This window comes from Dermacentor variabilis, chromosome 10, assembly GCF_050947875.1.
Source record: "Dermacentor variabilis isolate Ectoservices chromosome 10, ASM5094787v1, whole genome shotgun sequence".
Lineage (NCBI taxonomy): Eukaryota > Metazoa > Arthropoda > Arachnida > Ixodida > Ixodidae > Dermacentor > Dermacentor variabilis.
The window spans coordinates 25,564,861-25,585,887 of NC_134577.1; the positions used below are offsets into that span (position 1 = coordinate 25,564,861).

Genomic DNA, 21,027 nt, shown 5'->3' on the forward strand with positions numbered 1-21,027 from the left:
GTGACGATCTGCCAACAGCTTTCTGATTGACCTCCAGTTCAGTTAGCAGATGTCGTATTGGAACCATTACCTGCTTCGACTAAATATATTTCATGCTCGTTGTACTCCCTACAGCTTTATTTCAAAGGCCCAGTGCCCGTACCAGTGCCTGGCCATTTTTTTTTTTTTTTTCACAGCTGGAGTTTATAAACAACTATCGAGAAAAAAAATTTTGAGTGTTTGTGAAATGGGGGCTATACGTGGTAAAATACATGGTCCGATCTAGGTGAAAGCATTTGTGGGTTCCCTCTTGGGGCCGTATTCTCGGACGATCACTTTCGGAGATATATATCCCTGTCAGTGCGCGCTGACTGGCCGGTTGAGCAAAACCGCTCGAATCGTATAGCGCGCCGTGTGCTATAGGTCACGCGAAAGTGATACAGTATCGTCGACAGTGGTCGTCCGGTTATACGTACGTCCCTCTGTGTTTTACTCTTTTGTTTGTCCCGGTCATTGTCTTATATGCCCGTTCGTTGGTGTTCATTCCTAAGCACACGCCGTAGCGTAGCGTGTAGCGCACGCCGCGCCCTCAAATGCGACGGCCTGGTACGCGCAAGAACACCTTCTGGAGCATATGGGCAATGTTCTATTTACAGCGCTACAATACCCAGCCCGCCCTCTATCGTCGTCAACAGCCTAAAAATAAAAGGTTATGCGTACGCTGTCCATCCCAAACATAGGTTGCACAGAAGCGCCAGGAAGCTGGGTTTGCATTTTCCCTGACGTCAAGCGATTTTTCGTGTTTAAAGCGGCTGCTTTCTCCGTACAGACCTGTCGCTGCATCACTGACTTTTGGATGAGATCTGAACCCCTAGGTCAAATTTTACGGGTGGTCCCGATGTCAATCGGCCAATTAAAGGTAACGTTTTAGCTTGAAACAACCAGCTAAATTTTACTTACTGTTTAGCCTTGCACGCGAGGTGAACGGAAGAGAGTGTGTTTGGAGCTTGCTCTGAATTTGCAAGTTATCACTACTACAGATAAGCGAGAGAAGGGGAACAAAGGGACTCGATTTTGTTAATTATGACCACGTAAAGCCAACAGACAATGAAGCCAAGGAAAGCATCGCGGATATTAGCTGAAATTGAAATGTAAAAAAATAAGGAAGAAATGGGATATGAAAGTGGACGAAAAGTTAACTTGTCGCCAGTGGGAAAGGAGCGCACAACTTCCGCTACCAGTTGCGTGGTGTTAAGGCGAAGTTAATTATTACATAGTTAATTAGTATATATTTAAGTAGCGCACCCGAACCGACTACCTTTGGTAAGAGTCGCACCCTCAAACTTTGGTGGGAGCCCAATGCACGAACTTTGCTGGTAGAAAACAAGTAACAACGCGTTCAAATGAGAATGTCAAGTAATTTAATGAATGCCTCTTAAGAGGAGGCTTTAGCTCGGGCCCAACTCCGACGCGGACTATTCAAATACGTGTAAAACGGGAAAAACGTTTTTCTGAGATAACGCCTGGGCCGTATTTAATGATATTTGTTGCATTTGAGAGATAAAGTTTAATTATAGTTACTGTTGGAAGCGGAACAGTCAAACCGTATCGATATTGCGAGGTAGGTGGACAGTGAGGGAGCGCGTGGTGCACCGAATTTTTCCGAACTGAACATCTGTCGAAACCAAAGACGCCCAAGTGAGCATGAAAACCACACAAATTGAGGACAACGGTTCCCGCCCAAGTTGCTTCCTGCCAAAGTGATGAGAATTTGTGCGACGAAATTGACGCAAGTGACTGCATGGATGGCGATGAACGCGCCGAAGTCAGCACGTTAGAAACTGCGCCCTGGCTGTCTGTTATGCAGGACGGTCCAACATTTGAGCCGTGGCATGTGAAGGCTTCGACCATCCAGGTTATTTTCTACACGCTCAAAAAGTCCTGGGGCATTGTAGATATTGAAGAGGCCGTAGTAATTGGGCAAGTAGCAGACGACGCGACGAGACCGAGCCTAACGCCACCGCAGCGCCACCGCGTGGTCGACAATCGCGCCGACCTGCTCCTCGCCGCTATGGTGTGCAAGAATGGGCCAGTATATCGTCTGTAGAGCAAAGCAATGGGAGAATCCGGGACGCTTTTGCGACGACGCCACCATAGGGCGCTGCGATCTACCGGCGTGCTTAGCGCGCAAAATTTAAACATGTTGCGCAAAACTGTTGCGCAAAGCTAAAACGCTCTTAAACAATTGAAGTTATTCTAAATTGCAAAAGATAAACAAAGCAAACTGTTAGGATGCATCAATAATGCCGTCTAAGCTCCCAAGCTTCCAACCACAGATCATGCAGTGTTCATGGTTGTCTGCGCAGTGCTTCCGTTGCAGAAGCGTTGCAGTGCTTCCGTTGCAAACACCCGTCCGCTCGTTCTGTTCAGTAAGCACGCATATGTCTTTCGTATTGAGAAATACGCGAGGATGGGAAGCCCGGCAGCCCGGAAGGAGCATCTGCACTGTGACTGGTGGGTTGCACGGGATTCCTTTCACGCTGCATCAGCCAGAAAAGCGGTCGCCAAAATTCACTAAAAAGAAAGTGACGAAAGCAACCGCCATCATATGGCTATTTCGCTCCGCATAAGGGCACCGAAGGGCAAGAATACAGCCAATGTTCTCAATGTGCCCGATCTGAAGCAGCCCGGAGTTCTGATCGTTATGCAGGAACCTCAGTGCGCGCGTGCGCACGCACGCACGCACCCACACCCACAAGACATTTACAAACCCAGCGCTTGCCGTGCACATAAAGAATGTGCGAACACGGTATGAAAAGCCACAGCAAGCAATCGGCGTCACCGCACGTACATGCATGACCTCCGCTACAACCATAACTGCCAATCCCGGAGGCTCTGTGTTGCACCATTATTTTTGCGCTTGCAATGACTCCAGGCTGCAGCGAAAGATGGCGGTGCAGTAGACCGGCGTGCTCCAGCACCGCTGGCCGTCATCGCAAAAAGAGACGCGTCTTCGCCGCCGGGCGACGCACTGCCCTATTCCAGTGCACCATAGTGCCACTGGAAGGCCGCGCTAGGATGGCTATAGCCTATCGCCACGCTAGGGTGGTCACCATAGAGTTTCATAGAAAACTGTACACCCTATAGCTCTTGGGGTGTATATCTGCCACACAACGATAATCGTCATCTGCCTTGTTTGCGTTTCCTTTCTTGAAAACGCCGCGCCCGCTACTTTCCGGTCGGGAATGCTATGTCATGCTGATAACGCATGCCGTTCGTTACTGGGAAGTACCGGGATCGCAGCGTTCATAGAGTTCCTGACTATATGGCAACGTTAAAGAAAGGAAATGCGGACAAGATAAATTACATTTATTATCGTGTGGCACGATACAATTTTGTTTCAGAGTGCACCTTAGCCGCGCTCCGAATTCTACGCGTGTGCGTTTGCATGAAAGTAAATCTGTCACTAAAGTACAACGTCTTAATCCACACACCAGCGATCATAGAGTTTCTGTGCCAGCGATGCCATGGCTCTCTCTTGGAGTGGCGTTGTCCCTTGATAATAGAAATAGGTCTTGAAGGCCAAGCTTTTGCCGTCTGCAAGCGCTAAAAGCGATTTCAGCAGCCAGAAATACGTCACGGTCACCATAGTTTAACCAATGCCTCCTTTATTATACCTGCCGCGTTGCTAGTCTTCCCATAGGAGTGGAGATTCTCGTAGTTCAGGGTAGTCGCGGAGAGACGGCGCTCGCAGCCGACCCACTTCCCTGTTGCGGAGGAAGTGACGATTACTAGGCTGGCGCGCGCTCGACCAATGGCTTGACGAGAGACCGCGGGTCCAGCCTCCGAGATCGCAAAAGATGCCGTTAAAATCTCGGAGGCAGCGCTGCATGATTTAGGTTTGCAGCGGCCATCGCAGCTAGCGCTCGCAACCGACCCGGGTTAGTGTCATTTCCAGTGACTCTAACCCGGGTGGGGATGAGTAAAGAGGAGAGGGGCAGGAACTAGCTTCTCGGCTCACGCGGCTGGCATCTAGTAAAGGAGGCATTGGTTTAACACTCTAGCGCGCGTACAATCAAGTCGAGCCGATCCGTAGTCTTTGAAAGTTTGTTTCGCGAAAACGCGCGTGCGTTCTGTCGCTTGCGTTTACGCGTTGTAGTTAAACGCGAACCCTGCAGCTCTTGTTGCTGCGGTCTTCAGTGGAGTTTCTTCTGTTAGGAGAATAGGAACTCACAATTCGAGGGTGACAACGCCGAGCGTTTGCCGCAGTAGTTTGCGAGATTCCCGAAGTTGACAAGCTGGCCGTCTGTGAAAGCCAGGCAACTGAAACTCCATGGATCATGGTAAGCAAGCGCTCGCGTCTTTCGTTACCGCATTTGTAGCGTAAATTGCTTAAACAATTTCGCCGTTCGGTTTGCTGATGTACTGGAACGTCTGTCTATCGCTGTTTCAGACTACACTCCCCTACTCGACATCAAGAAAGAGCATGAATCCCCTCCGCCACTCAGCATAAAAGGAGAACTTGGCTCCGGGACTGTCAACGGTGATCATGTCGTGCACGCTGCATCTGAACAAGGTACTTGCGTAATTTGGTAGCCGATTTTGTGACTGCCAGTGTGCTCGTGTTACACATTCAGCATTTGTAGTGTCAAAAACATAATCATCGCGTCGATGTGGTCAGAGAGCCGATCTGTATGCAACAAATGTTTTGTCTGCAGTGTTCTTTACTATAGTGCTGCCTACGTGCTAAGACAAGCAGGCCGTTATTGCATAGGCCAGGCTAGAGGGCACTGGGGTGCAGTTCGGCCGCATCTCCCGTGTTCTAATTACTTTTGTCTGTACGTCCGCGTGCGCAAATGCTTGCCCAAGAACTCTGCAGAGACATTACGTGCAAAGCAACGTATCAAAATTTTGGTTTCCTCCTTTGTAGCACTGTTAGGTGCATAGGTTATACGTGTGCAGCTCATCATACCCTCGTGCTTTCTGCCAGTTCCATTTTCTAACTGCTTTGGCATTATTAAAGCGAAATGTTCTTAGCCTCTTCTCCCAGCATTGGTGTCCGTTTCCAACCGCTATTGAATTTTTGCGAGCGCATTGACGCACATGTGAATTGTGCTTGCTCAATAAAAAAAAAAAAAAAATTGTTTCCCATGGTTGGCTTCAATCCTCTACCCCCGACACAGAAGTCCAATGCTCTAACCATTAGGCCATGGACACGTGCCTAAAAAGTAGAATTAAAGCATTCTCTCCTGCAATACAGCACTTTGAGACATCTGACACATTAGCTGCATTGCATAGCAACAATTGACTTCAAAAAAATTAGCATGCACATCTTCTAGCTGGAAGTTTGTCACTGAAATCTGCAGCATTGCCCTTGTTATAATGCTCTATCTTGCCTTGTTGGCTCACAAACGCTTCACGTACACCCTCCCAGAGTGCTTGGGATTTGAACTTTAAATGTGTAACCAAACCGTCCTTCCGTCCGTCCCATAAGATGACCGTTTTCGAGTTAGTGCCGGCAGCAGCGAGTGAATTCACCTTTGCACTGCATCTCACTTCAATTCCAACAAAGCGGCGAGAATACAGCACTCTGCCACTTCCGCAGATTGCTTTCAAGATACGGGCCCACATGTCTCTCTCCAACACAAAGTAAGCGGCGAGAACACAGCGCGTGAAGCTATTAACAGTTGGCACTCTTTGTCGGCATCGCAGATCACTTTCAAGGTGTGGCCCATGCAGCGGTGCATACTAAACCACTGCCTGAGCACGTTTGGTTACAGTTAATAATGGTTCGACATGGATGGATAAGGCGCTATAGGGCGATAATGGCTTATAATGATTGAATTGTCATCAGCACACCTGGTGCCGCCACCTGCAGTGCTTTGCTTGCATCATCAATGCTCTTTGCACCATTGTCGGCACCAGCTCGCGTTGCCACTCCGCTGTCGTTAGTGCTGGCCTGATCAAGTTTCATAACATCGATAATGACACTAGGCTGCTTGGAGATGAACGAATGGCACAATGCTTCCGCGCACTGAGACAATTCCCAGAAATGATTCTGCGGGCTTCTTTTTTGCTTATACATTGTTATATGGTGACTACGAGCCATAACTGTTTTAAAGAAAGTATGGCACATTTCCAGCTTTTCCGCTTTTCTTAAATTTAATTTCTTTTTTTTTTCTAAATGATGGTTCAACCCTTGAAACCCTGTACAAAATACTAGCATACACCAGGGCACCCCAAGTTGCTATAATCTATGTTTCTGCCAGCAAGTTTTGACTTTGGTAACGGGAAGTTGGATGCATCACAGCTTTTTGATACACTGGCTCAATCCATTTCTGCAGTTGCTGTGGCTGCTGCCATGAACTTGCACAGTCAGAAGTAATGTGCACAGTGCTCTTGCTTATTCTTTATAAGCAATGTTGTCTCACTTAACCCTATTGCTGCACGGTGTAGACAAATTAAGCTGCACGTCATGACGTCACGAAAATGACGCCAGGCTAAAAAAAAAAATTATGGGGTTTTACGTGCCAAAACCACTTTCTGATTATGAGGCACGCCGTAGTGGAGGACTCCGGAAATTTCGACCACCTGGGGTTCTTTAACGTCCACCTAAATCTAAGTACACGGGTGTTTTCGCATTTCGCCCCCATCGAAATGCGGCCGCCGTGGCCGGGATTCGATCCCGCGACCTTGTGCTCAGCAGCCTAACACCAAAGCCACTGAGCAACCACGGCGGGTGACGCCAGGCTAGGAATTCGGAAACCAACTTGTTAGTATTAAGCTACGTTTTTTTTTAATACTACACAGAATTATAAAAAAAATTGCCTCTAGAAAATAACCTATTTCTAGTTCTTTTGCTGGATTACTTGATGAGGCAGATAGCATGAGAAATCAATGCGCATAATCAATGAATTACAACCAATTGCATTTCTAACTAAATAATTTACTGCACATACTGAAATTTGCTCATTGTACCTGGTGAGATTGCAAAGCATACCCTTTTGGAAGAAATTCTGAGGATGGCAAAGGTTTGGAGATATGCGCCAGCAAAGTTGTGATGAAAATGCTCTATTTTTCCACTTACTTCTTTAACAAAGCATCATGTTATGCATTGAAGCACAAGAGTAACTGGAACATTGATGTATTTCATCACATTTATGAATGAATATCTTGAAACTGGTGTCATCACCCTTGCACCAGTAAAAAAAGGGAAGCTGGTGTCATCCTGAAAGCTTGTTCTAAGTATGTAAATATGTAAAGTGCCACATAGCTATAAAGTAAGTATAAAGAAGTGGATGAGTTAATTTTTGTTAATTAGTTGATTATGCATTTCAACTTTCCGTGAAAGTAATGTCTGCCTCTTTGTGTAATCCAGGCCAAAGTTAGAATTGTGCTATCTACCACAGGTAACCATTGAATATTCTGTACACGGCTTAAAAATAGAATGCCTGGCATAGTGTTTCCCAGCCTTCGAACTTGCGAAGTGTCATCCTTCTATTTGTTAGAAGTATGCAGTACAGTTTATGGAACTCCATAAGTATGTGTCAGTGTGCTTTTAAGAGCCTTGTTCATGGCTGGAGGCGTGCACCCTTAATTTGTAGGCTTCTTAGGTTGTGAGTGCGTGCTTGTTCTTTTCGTGTGCACTTACCCTTCTTGTCGAGTCCTGTGTTGTAGGGACGTGGGTCCACTGTTTGACAGACATGTCATGTTCTCGGCAGCTGATGGAGCAAAGAAACCGAAGAAACGTAAGGCATCAAGTTCGGTGCGCTGTGACCCGACCGTCATGGAATTGTGTGAAATTCTTGCTGACCCAGCACGCCTTGAAGCTTTCCTCTGTGAATATGGCCTTGGCATTACACCACCTCCTCCTCCATCAGCAGCTCTGTGAGTGTGCTCATAATATCATCATTATCATCAGCCTATTTTATGTCCGCTGCAATACAAAGGCCTCTCCCTGAGATCTTCAATTACCTCTGTCCTGCGCCAACTGATTCCAATTTGCGCCTGTGAATTTTCTAATTTAATCGCCTCGCCTAGTTTCCTGCCATCCTCGACTGCGCTTCCCTTCTCTTGGCACCCATTCTGTAACTTTGATGATTCGCCTTTTTTTCCGTACTACAGATTCCTGGCTTGCCCAGCTCGATTTCTTTCTCTTAATGTCAATTAAAATAACAGGTACTCCCATTTGCTCTCTGATCCACACCGCTCTCTTCCTGTCTCTTAACGTTACGCCTAACATTCTTCATAATATGTTTGTAGGTAAAGTGTGGTTACAGCCCCAGATCTTTACCCATTCTGGTAGCGCTGGGGCTATGATGTTCTGCTGTAAAGCATGAGGTTGTGGGTTTGATTTCTGACCCCGTCGACTGCATTTTGATGGGGACAGAATGCAAAAATGCACATGTTCCGTGCTTTGAGTGAATCTCAGGTGGTCAAAATTAATCCGGAGAGCTCCTATGTAGCATCCCTGGTAAGATACTGAGCAGTTTTGTGACGTTCAACTGCATAATTTATTAGCTGTATCATTTAATCCTGGTTAGTTGTCAATTGGTTGTCAGGAAAAATAGTGAAACAACATTGTGCAATATGACTTGCAACAGCCTTGTTTGTAGTCGAAGAGGCTCCAGGGTAGTGCGGCGGCTCTGACATGTGGAATAGCGGTTTAATGAGTACCACTAATTGAAGCTGTGTTTAGGTCTGGAATTTACCCTCTATCTGTGCAGCCATACAGTCTTGGAACCCCTTTGACCATGGGCACCGGTGTTGCAGGTCATATTTCACGTGACTGTACAGTGTAGTAGCATTTGCTTATAAAGAGTGCCACTTCTAAGAATATTGTTTGCAACTGCCGTCGTCTATGACAGTTAACTGTACTCTTTCTTTTGCAGTACAATCACCTTCTCGCTGTGCTGGCAGCATGCATTTGTTTATAAGAGTTAAATCTGACTGAGAGCGATTGTTTGTAAGTGTCCGTCAGTTGCTGATGTCACTGAAAAATTGCAAACATGTTCTTGCGGCTTAAGAAGCTGAAACAAGCGGGAGTGCTGCAGTCGTAGCCAAACTTCTATTTTATAGAACTTGCACATGAATACAGATGGTGCAGAAAGAATCATAAACACTACATGCTAAAATTAAAAATGACCGAACGAGTCAATAAACAAAAGCTATCACAAATTAATTTTCTTTGTGTTAATGTGCTGGTGCTTGACTGTGTGTGCACTGGCATTGTGGTGAGCTACATGGGACAGTCAAACCTTTAAGCGTGTTCTGTATTCTTGCAGATTGTTAATGAATTCTCTATTTTGCACTGTTAACGTTCGTTTCCTGTTGCTTGTAATACCTTATTATATGCTACTGTTGCTTTGAGATGTGAATTATCATTACTATTCTTGTACAGGAGGTCCCGATACAGTCTTTGACTATGGGACCTTCTCCTGCATACTAAATACTTGTAATTTGACCCAACTTCTAACAATGAATTCTGATTCTGATTCTGAAAAGAAAGTGCAGTTTGTGTGTAAGCGGAGTTAATGTAATGGCAGTTTCGCTGCATTGGTGGCCAAAATTGTCAGTCGTGTAGCTCACTCAGTGTTAATTTTACCTCTCCTTATTACAGTTAAGAAGTTGGTAAAATCGGCAAATTGCTTCTTATATCAAAATTTCGTTTCATTGAAATTCAGCCTTTCATGCAAATAAGTACAGTTTTCGATCGATTTTTCTTAATGCATCAAGGGGCCGCAAAATTGTCCGAATTATCGGGAAATCGAAAAAAGCAAATTTCGATCGTAAAACAATCCATTTTGATACGTTTGTGAGTCGGCGACAAATGATACGGTTTCATGCCACGTACGTTGGCGATATCCTACCGGCCGTGGTTTCTTAATGTCTGTGGTGTTGGGCTGCTAAGTATGGGGTCGTGGGATCGAATCCCAGCCACGGTGGCTGCACTTCGATGAGGGACGACGCTGGCAGAATAAGCGCCGGCAACATGGAGCGATTGCTTCGTCTGCCTCTCGCTTTAACGGGTTACCGAAACTCGAGATTACGCAACCCCCAATACTAAACATGCGGTAAGACAGATTACATTGTGCCGGGCCGTCTCGGCACATGCATTCTTTGCACAAGCGGCAAATTACCACTAAAGCAGGGTGCGCGGCTGCATGTGCGCTCAGCGGCGCTTACAGCCATGTGCAGCCACGTCGAGACGTTCACCAACTTACCCTCGTACCGCCCCCTCGCGTGCATTTGATCGCGTTTTGGAGAGCGACCTCCCCTCCCACTCTTCCCCTTTGCTTGTGTGAGGAGGTGGCACTCCTGAAGCCACCATCATTCTTGTCTGACCCTCGATCCCCTGCCCTTGCACCTAAAGCACACAGTGCGCGGGGCGCGACGGGATCTTCGTACGTGGCCGCTGCATACGCACACATCCGATTCTTGTGTGCGTACGTGGGGAGCCTTGCATGCTGACCTCGTGGTTCTCGTTTGTTCAAGAGAGCGCGAGGCAAAAGAGTTTTGCAAAACTGCCGCGTCAAAGGTGACCAGCGGAAGGTTCTACTTTTCAATGGCCTACGATTTGGTTTTGCTGCGTGAAGTGAATGTGCAGAACCCATTCCAGGAACCTGCGTGGTGGGAATCCCTAGCAAAAGATAGGAACTTTGTTTTAAAGAAAGTGTTCTGTGTGTGCTATTTGCGCAGAAGGCTCGATCTCCTTTTGGCACAGTTCGTCGCAAATGACCGTGCCAGTCTAAGATAGCGAGTACTCAGTTTTTATTTTTCTTATGATTCATGCACTGTATCCATATTAAATATAGCGTCTTTTAAAGGCCTAAATATAGTCGGATGTAGCGTCAACCCACGCACACGTTACGTCACATTGGCGAGAACAACAGCTTCTTTAGGTCGACCGATAATTCGATGCACTGGTGGACGCAGCCAATGCACACTGACGTGCCTGGCATCTGACAACGCTTGAACACTTATGTACGTAGGCATTTCCCAGTACTAAAAGCCCTGACGTAATACACGCTGCTATATTCTGCAAAGTGCTTGCATGCTGCACACATATTGTCATGGCACAGTATTAAAACTGTCTATTGTCACGGTATTTCTTTGCGGCAGCAGTGAAATTTCACCATATTGAAATTGCGTGCAAACATACTTCGTTATATTGAGGTTCTAAATACATGGTGTTCTATGGACAAGAGGTTGTGAAAAGTTGAATACTTTCTTATATCGAGAATTTCATTATATTGAAGTTCATTATATCAAGGTTTAACTGTATAATGATTTTGCTGTTCAGCCTGACACATCCAAGGCGCATGGGCCGACCTTGCACAGCAAGCCAGGTTTGGGGCATCTGCTCAGTGCTCAAGTTTAACCCTCTGCTGCCAGATTGCAAAGGTCGCATCACGACTTGGGTACGAAAAGGTGTCAAGGATGGTCGCCCCGCCTATCGCTGCAGTTACTGTCGAAAGCAGGTGAATGCCGTTCTATGTTTCATCTCGCCGATTTTGTGCTGTCCAGTGAAAGCTACATGTCATGTTAGCCAGTAAGAAACGCGAACTGGTTCCCTGTCACAGAAATAGGGAGAGTTTGGAAATTGCTGACTGCTGATTGCTCTACGAAGCTTCTACTGTGCTGGTTAAGCATTTGAGGAGAAGGTAATCAGTGGGCGTGGAGGAAGGAAATCTTAAAAGAGGCAACAGATTGTCTGCATTGGAGGAAGGGTGGTGGAAGTCCCATGCATTCTTTGCAAAGGAACACTGGGACTTGGGGACCAAACTGCCATGTTGTCATAGCAACTGCACCAGGGTCACCTTGTTGCGGGCAGCAAGCGAATGCAGGCTGTGTTTACAGTCGTGCCACTTTTGACGAGCCTTGGTCAGCAGAGTGTGCAGAGTTGACTGAGTGCATGGAGTTGACGGCACACGGAGCTGGTCCATCGCATCTTTAATAGATGAAATGCAGATGCATTGTTCCCGAATATTGTTGTGTCACACTGCTCCCTTTGCCTTGGCATCCAGATCTCGCAGCTGAATGGTCCGACACCTTGGGCTCAGAAGTCTGCTGCGTCACCAGCATCATTCTTCTGCCAGATGGACTGCAGAGGCCGTCCAAATGTGAGGCTTTCGAAATGCGAGATTCTATGGATAGTGTACTGCATGGCTAAAGACCTGACAGTCGCCAAAACAACAGAGCTTGGATATGCTGTGAGAACACCGACGATCAGCTACTGGAGACAGCGGGTGCGTCAGGCCATCTCGCGGAGCCTCTCTGGCCACCCCCGCATGGGCGGCAATTCAGAAAGGGTGCAGGTAAGGTCACAACATGAAGTATTTCTCAATTTGGCTGTGAGCCTGTGTATTACTACTCAGTGGCAGGTAAAGAATGCCGCAGAGGCTCCTCCCACATGAGTGGGATAAGTGGGCTGCTTCTGCTCTCTCTCTGCAATCTGAGATTTAGCTCTCGTATGAATTGCACAGGTATAGAGAGAAGGTGTTGTTTTTCCCACTCTACACCTACTGCGCTTTCAGTAGTTTCGTCATCGCGTACTGCTGTGCTGGCTTTGCTTGCTCGCGAAACTTGCACAATCTGCACATAGCAGAGAATGCCATGTCCATGTGATGTCGCAGGATTCCCGAACGGACCGCGCCGCTTGACCAAGAGGAGCTGCAGCTGCAGATCCAATCTTTGCTCGGTTTATCCATGGCCAGGCATTGGCGTTTTGCACGAAAAACTGTAGCACTGTCTGTCGGGCGCCGTTTTACTCAGCGATGGCAGTAATGGGCATGCAACGTCACCACTCCCTGCTCAGGGGTCGATTTAAATTCTGCTAAATGTATGCAGAGCTTTCAGACGCAATTTTCTTTTAAACGAAGCCTTTTCTAGGCACGCAACAAGTGCTGCAAGGTTTCTGGAATGGTATTATAGCAGTCCACATCGACTTGCTATTTTCCTTTAGTGTCCTTTCAACTCTTTCCATACTGCACCCATTGTGCATCGTTAGCCTGCTAACGATGGTTTGAAAAGCTGCTTTCGAGACCTTCCACAGTGCTCACGGACACACTGCGCTATCGGACGTCAAGGAGGAGAACTCTATATTTATTTTCTAAGTAGTTTGCTTTTTTCCTGCCAGGCAGTGATTTTTGAACATGCTTTGAAGTTTCGTGATTATCAAAGCAGAAAGCAAAAATGGCTGCCTGTTTTTGAATGTTTGAAACCCCACTTTCGAAACCTTCCACACCGCTTATGGACACACTTCGCCATCGAACGTGAAAGCGGAGAACTGTATTTTTGTTTTTCTAAGTCGTTCAATTTTTTTGCAAGATGCACTAATTTTTTTACACGCTCTGAAATTTCGCGATCGTTGGAGTAAGGAGCAAGAATGGCTGCCTCTGGGAGCAGCGCACGTGCTTCGAAAAATAGCAAATCTTTTGATTCCGCTGCATCTGCAGCTCATAATATTGGTGAATCGAGCACCAGCGAGTCTGAGAATTCTGCCTTTTCGATGGACTTAGACTCTGAGAATGACGACGTAATGCAGCGCGGAACATCAGCAGCCGCAGTCTGGCACGCGCAATTGTAGTTCTTGCAGTTAAATTTTTGTAGTGGAATACCTGTTCAATGAAAAGTATAGACTTTTTTGGAGGCAGTGCTTATTAGACAGCAATACATTTTGTATATCTCATTTCTTTTACATATTTTTCATAGTAGATGCAAGCATGCCTTTATAAACTTTGTTCAGTGTGATCCCACAATCTTGATTCTGGCAATTTATATCATTTTTATGACATATATCTCGTCAATAAAATTTTTATGCATGAAAAGTGCATTAATTTTGCTTTTTGTTTATGTATTACATAAAATATTCAATGCTGTAGTTCCTTCAGAAAAAAAATCTGGCATAACGTACAAAAAAAGCCTATTTTTCCCATGGTAGGGACAGAGTTGAAAGGAAAAACGATGCAGTGTGTATAATAAGATGGTTATCGCCAATCGAAACTTTTGTGTACAGGTTGGCGTCTTCAAGCTGAAGTTCAAGAGCTCAAGCAGTGACGATCCAATTTTGATCTTAGGTCTACTGGCTGAATCAACGGGGGAACTTCGGCTCTTGCACATTGGCAATGACGAACCCGACTATATCGCTCAGATTGTCTCAAAAGGGGTGCTTCCTGAAACCAAAATCGTCTCTACTGGCGGCAAGGTATTCAGCCACATTGAAGCAGCTGAAGACGAGGATGGTCCAATGCGCCTAGTCCACGATGATGGCTCCCAGAACGATGGTGCTACCACAAAATCAGGGTCAAAGAGGCAGAATTCTTTTTGCAACACCCAAAAGATTCTCTGCTTGTGGAGGCGGGTGCGTTCAAAACTGATGTTGCTTAGCTGCTCAAAAGACCCCGCTGCACTCCAGGGTCACCTGGACTGGTTTTGGTGGCTGTCAATGAATGGTGTTGGGCACTGCAAAGATCCATTCTTGCGGCTACTCGAATCTATAGTGAAGGCTTATGATGAATAGCGAAGCAATTCTGTGTGATCTCCCTGGAAAAGCAGTTGTTTGCCTTTGTACATTTTGTAAGCTCTATCTACAAGTGATGTTTTAACTTATGGTTCCCCATTGTAAGATTATTCCGCAATGGACTCTGTTTTCTGAAATGACCAAGTGTACCATTCTGATAGGCTCTTGAGGCAGAGAGTATGTATTGAGGAAAACTTGTAAAGCCAATTGTGAATGGTCTCGCTAGCCAATAAACCAAGAGTTTATTGAACCTGTCTGCCTTTACTGGTGTGTATGCGGTAAAACCAGTATGATACATGTATGAAGTAAAAATGAAGCAGGTCAAGTGCTTTTCTGGAGGCCACATTTCACTTCCCGGTTGTAGGAAAGTGCATGAGGAAGAAATGTTATGGGAAGAAATCTTGTCTTTTGACATGTGCCCCAGCGCGCTGTACGAGCTGTGCACAATTATCTTCTTTACCTTGTAACGCCAGTGGGTCTGTGTGCGTCCTCAACCTTCTGGAGAAGTGTTCTAGCAAGTAATTATGTACAGAGGATGCCACTATTTGGTTTTGGCCACTTGTGCTTCATTTTGGGGATTGTTATGATTACCTTGCAAGTGTTCATTTTTGCAAAATGGCTCTTAGTACTAAGAGTTCAAACATGACAGCATGTGTGTATACACGGCCTGGCTTGGGTCAAACTCTATTTCGCTGTTCAAGTATATCTAGAAGGGTGTGCAAAAGAAGGGGGTATATAATAGACAATGCTAGATTAGAGGAATCGAAAGGTGCCACTGGGTTTAGTGTTCCCTCTCACCACTAGGGTCCGCAAATGCGCTTCTGTTCCCCACAGGCGTTTTGCGACACCACATACCCGAGGACACGAGGGTTTGCTCCTCCTGTGTGGGGCTGCGCGAAGCTCAGCCGTGTCTGGGGAAAGGGGGACCCTCGAAGTTCAGACCTTTAAGCCAGGTGTGCAGACCTAAAGAGGCAGCACACATCTTTAGCCTCTCCTTCACATTGACGGCGCCTCCATACTGACCCACCTGGAGGAAATCGGCAGTTGTGTTTTCCTGTCTTCCGCTTCAATCTGCGGCTTCTCTCTCTGGTGCTCTTTGGCCATCCTTGGCAGTTGCACCAATAAAGCCCATATCATCATCATCATTTCTCTTTCACTCTTCCATCTTTCCGTCTTCTATTCAGTTTCAACTTTTGATTTTCCAGGCGGCAAGAGTTAAGCTTGTGTAATATATCCAGTCCTGGGTATGCATATATTAGGTTATAGTGGCAATGTACTGTTGGAGTACGCAGAATACAATATTTATAGTCCTGTGACATCCCCTGGTTGAGCTTCGAGGTGGGCGGTGTGTATTCCTGTCGAATACAGTAATATCATATAAGGCTTCAAGTTTCCCCCCACTCCCTGAAGAGGGGGTGCAGCATTAAAACGGGCAGCTTCTTCATAAAACATTTCCCAGATACAACATAATGCACAGTCAACATGAAACCAAGGCAATCCGTACAATATCCCAATTTGTTGTCGCAAATGTTTGATAGAAGCAGTCGGCTCAGGTTGCAAAGTAACTAAAATGGGGAGCAGCGACCTGCTTCTGAAAGTTTGTGACAAGCTTCAATACAACAACCTGCCAAAACTCTTTGCATTTGGTGATATTCCTGTCTCAGTGGGCCCCCACAGGTCAGACTGCTGTGCTCAGTGTCATCTCTGATGATGACCTCCTTGAACTTAGTGAAAGCGAGCTCTTAGATGGATGGCAAGACCAGAATGTGGTACAGGTGCAAAGGATTAAGTTAAGGCATGATGACAAGAAAATTCCGACCAAGCATGTATTCAATACGTTTGGAACAAGCAACCTCTCTAGTTCAATCGAGAGCTTTGTGTACGACCGTAGATTCCCAATCTGCGCTGATGCTTCAAGTGTCAGTGTTTTGGGTATGGGTCTCAGGGCTGCCAAGAGTGCGCTACTTGTGCAAAATGTGCATCAAAACACCATTCCTCAAACATCTGCGCTTCTGCATCCCGCTGCGCCAAATGTGATGGAGACCACCCACCTGTTCGCGATCAGAAATGAGAAAAAGAAATAATCGAACGCAAGGTGAAAGTAAACATTTCATTCCAAGAAGCGCTCAAGCATTTTTCTTTCAACCGCAATTGGACCAATCCGTCTTGCACTGGTGTGATGTGCAGAGGGGCAGCATCACATCCTTCGGTGGCCACCTGAGTCACAGATTGTGACGACGGTTACGCCATCGGCCCCCCTGGCAGGAGCAGCCAGTGCTGTTCTGCCCCCTACCACTAAGGGCCAACAGGCCTCCGGGCCTGCAGGTCCCAGGGCCACTGCCCGTGACGCATACAGGCCCGAAAATCTCCCAAGTACCTATGAAGCACCTCTGAAGAGGGCATAATACTAGATAAGGGTGTCACCTGTCACCCCTTGAGGCAGTTGCAATCAGAGTTGGGCTGTTTGATAGGTCAGTCACAATTAGTTCTTTATACATCCCTTCCAGCTAACTACTTTCCAAAACAGAATTCCAGAGGTTTAGTGCAGAACTTCTCGAGTCTTGTAGTAAGAGATAGAAATGCGCATAACACCCTGTGGGAAAATTCTTGTGATACGAAAGGGCACTTATTAGAAGACTTCTCCACAGATGCATGCTTACTAAATAAGGATGAGTCCACATTCCACAGTGTGGCAAACAAAACGTTCTCATTATAGATTTAAGCATTATGGGTGTAACCATTTCCCCGTTGTCATAAAATTAACAACTGATGTGACCAGTGCTGTCCACATCTGCTCCGGTAGAAAGTCGGCTGTGCTGACTAAAAACAATACAGAGAGCAGGCACATATGACCTGGGATGACATCAGTACTCTTTCTATTGATGAGGCAGCAGTACGTTTGATGGCAGTTGTAGTTGATTCTGCATCAATATGTATCCCTGAAATGAATGGACCGCCCTCTAAATGACATGTTCCCCGGTGGAATGATGTGTGTAAGGAAGCTCACGGAAATCAAAATAAGGCTTGGAGTCACCTTCGCAACTCTCCAACTACAGAGAACCTCATCACATTCAAGAAAATAAAACGTTTGAGGGTATAATTACGTGCCGCCGTGCCAAAAGGGAAAACTGGCAAAGATACATATCTAGCATTAATTCTTATACTGACGTACGAAAAGCCTGGAACCGGGTGAACAAAGAAGGCCGGCAAGCTCATTCTCTACCATTAGTAGGTACACAGGGAGACACCCTTGCGACCAGGCTGATTCTCTAGGTGCACACTTCGAGCATGTTTCCAGTACATCCCATCCTACCTACGACAGTAAGAGCGGCTGCCTCTGGGTCGGAAAGGCACAGCCAATGAAGCATACAACCATCCATTTAACATGGTTGAGTTTCAGGCTAAATTGTTGTAGTAAGTCCGCTCCAGGAAGTGACGTAATACTGTATGAAATGATCAGACACTTACACTCTTGAAACCCACAAAACACTACTGTCACTCTTTAACTTCATGTTCTCTGCCGGCTACATTCTGTCCACCTGGGAAGAATCAATAATCATTCCAGTTGTAAAAGATGGCATGGACCCGACTTTCGCCAGCATTTATAGGCCTGTATCCCTGACAAGTTGTCTGCGTAAACTGTTTGGAAAAATGGTTAACCAGTGCCTCCTTCATTTTCTGTGAAGTAACAAAATATTAGGCCCCCTGCAGTAGATCCACAACTGATTACCTTGTCCTCATCGAGACGAATGTTCACTATGCCTTTCTGCGTAAACACTTCTTTTTGTCAGTATTTACTGATATGGAGAAGGCATAGGACACCACATGGCATTTTGGAATTCTCCACGATCTGGCTGGAATGGGAATTCAAGACAATTTGCTTAATGTCATCCAAAGTTACCTGTCTAACCACGCATCCTGTGTTAGAGTTGGCAATGTCCTATCTCATCCACTTGTACAGGAGACTGGTGTACCACAAAGCGCTGTGCTAAGCTGTACCCTTTTCATTGTAAAAATGAATTCTCTGCATACTGTCATACCACGTACAATGCTTTATTCTATGTTTGTGCACGATGTGCAAATCAGTTACAGATCTTGTTATCTCACTATCTGCGAGTGACAAGTACAGCTTGGGCTTAATAAATTTTCTATTCTAAATTGGGCAGATGAGAATGGATTCAAGCCCAAATCTCCGAAAAAGTATGTGTGACCTTTTCTTGAATAAGAGAGCCATAGTATATACTAACAGACCCCATTATTGATCTTAATGGAGAACAGCTATCTATGAGCCATAAATTTTTAGACCTCGTTTCAGACTCTAAATTAACTTTCATCCCACACTTCATATATCTGAAAGTAAAGTGCCTGAAGGCAATGAATCAATTGAAGCTCTTGTCACACACATCTTGGGGAAGTAACAGAACCTGCCTCTTGAGCTTGTACAAAAGTCCCATATGTTCGCACTTTGGCTACGAAGCCAGTCTATAACTCTGCCATGCCTAGTGCTTTGAAGATGCTAGATTCCATTCACCACTTGGGTGTCCGTCTTGCTACATGTGCCTTCAGGAATAGTCCTGCAGAAATCCTGTATGTTGAATCAAACAAATGGTCTCTACATCTCCAAAGGACATATTTAAGTTTCTTCTATGCCCTGAAGGTTAAATCGAATATTCGGCAGCATCCATCCATGTCATTCTACTATTCACGACGTGTCCATTGTCGGGCAGTTTTATAACCGCCCAGCCACTAGGCCTCCTCCGTCCCTCCGGTTGGATGCACTGTCAGGAGTAACAGGCGTCCTTCTTCTAGAGAATGTCCTAATCCCTCCTACTCAGCTTCCGCCACCTTTGGTGTGGCAGACTTTCCAGTGTGATATCTCCTTTGGTAATTATATCAAAACAAGCACCTGAGGCACATATATATTCACATTTTCACACAACTTCAGGAGAAGTATTCCTGTGCTGAATTTTATACATATGCTTCGAAGTCTCCAGCTGGTGTTGCTTACACTGCTCTAGGACCATTGTTCTTAAAATCCGGTACATTGAATTCACATACAAATATTTTTACGGAGGAAGCATACGCAACACTCTCTGCAGTTATTAAGCACATAAAGCAAACAAATCTTACTAGGGTTATTGTGTTCACGGACTCAATGAGTGTACTACTCCGAGCCCTAATGAGTGTACAAAAACATAACACTGTCTTTGACAAACTATAGGCATTGCTGTGCTCAGGTTGTATGGGTAAAAAAGTTACTGCCCTATGCTGAATATTTGGCCACAGGTTGTAAAAGGCAATGAAGCTGCTGACAAGCTTTCAGATGCACCATCACAAACATACCCATTCCAGTCGCAGACACTAAACCATACTTACAGCGTACATTAAAAAAGCACTGGTAGAAACAATGGGATACCCATGTATCTAATAAACTACACTTGATCAGACCTAAACTAGGGCACTGGATATTGGAGAAAATGGCACGATACAAGGAAGTTATTGCTTGCAGATAAGGAATAGGACACACTTATGGTACTTGCTCTTGCATCTTTATGGGAAGCAATCCTCTAACATGTAGTAAGTTTGGCAATACTCTAACACTTATTCATGTTCTTCGGTGCCCTGCTATAGAAGCAGAGAAGAAAATGTTTTTCCCTTCTCTATATCGCAGACGCATCCCTCTGCACCCAATATGTTTTCTGAGTAATGAACTATGTTTTTACTTGTAAACTGTTCTAACCTTTTAGCCGAAACAAACATTTAGGGAACCATTTGGTTAGGATATATGTAGCATGTATCTACCAGCCCTTGCCTTTAAGGGCACTCTCGGAGCACTGTTACTGCTATCACTGATATGTTTATTTCATCAACTGTTATTGAAATTCTATTTGTCATAATCGCAGCAGTCATTGTCATTGTTTTAATAGGCATAGATTTAACAGTATTTACAGCAACAGATTTTTAGGCATTTTTACACCAGTGTTACTCCTATCATTAGCACTCAATTTTTCTTTTTCATTCAGAATTCATTGACAACAGATCATTTTCTGTCATGACACTCTTTGGCCATATCTGACCCTTGCGCAGTAAGACCCCATACATCATGATCAGATACATGTAAAAAGCAGAAATGCTTTTTTATAAGACAACCGCTTGACTGATTTGAATGACATTTGTCGCATTTGAAAGAGGAAGTCATTATTTAGGACCTCATATCATCAAAAAATGCCAGAAATGAGCGTTTCATAAAAAAATTGAACCACAAAGTTTACAAAGTCATAACTCCACCAAAATAGCATAGTTCTTTAACTGAATCCTTTAAACTCCTCAGTAGTCTAAAGGAATTAGAAGCTGAAGCTTCTCAGTAGTCAAAAGTAATTTGAAGTTGAAACTTCTCAGTAGTCGGGAGATTCAATTTCAAATGGTATTATTATTACATGTGTCAAATAATGTTACGTATAAGCTTGATTTTTTTATTTTACCAAATAGGTTCCGCAGAAACATTATAGTTCACTTGGTTTACACGT

At 45.2% G+C, this 21,027-nt stretch overlaps 1 protein-coding gene across 1 annotated transcript; it reads left to right on the forward strand.

The window, feature by feature from the left end:
* Positions 1–3,921: 3,921 nt before the first annotated feature.
* LOC142560186 (uncharacterized) lies at positions 3,922–19,665 on the forward strand. The gene is made up of 6 exons (XM_075672094.1): positions 3,922–4,322; positions 4,433–4,555; positions 7,701–7,866; positions 11,282–11,459; positions 12,006–12,296; positions 13,997–19,665. Exons 1-6 carry the CDS (start codon positions 4,313–4,315, stop codon positions 14,498–14,500), a joined length of 1,272 nt encoding a protein of 423 aa, XP_075528209.1. The 5' UTR covers positions 3,922–4,312; the 3' UTR covers positions 14,501–19,665.
* The last annotated feature ends 1,362 nt before the right edge of the window (positions 19,666–21,027 follow it).

Coding starts and splice junctions, on each gene's coding strand:
- LOC142560186 (XM_075672094.1), top strand. Junction 4,556..7,700: donor GCACGCTGCATCTGAACAAG/GTACTTGCGTAA, acceptor TGTTCTCGGCAG/CTGATGGAGCAAAGAAACCG. Junction 7,867..11,281: donor CCTCCTCCATCAGCAGCTCT/GTGAGTGTGCTC, acceptor TTTGCTGTTCAG/CCTGACACATCCAAGGCGCA.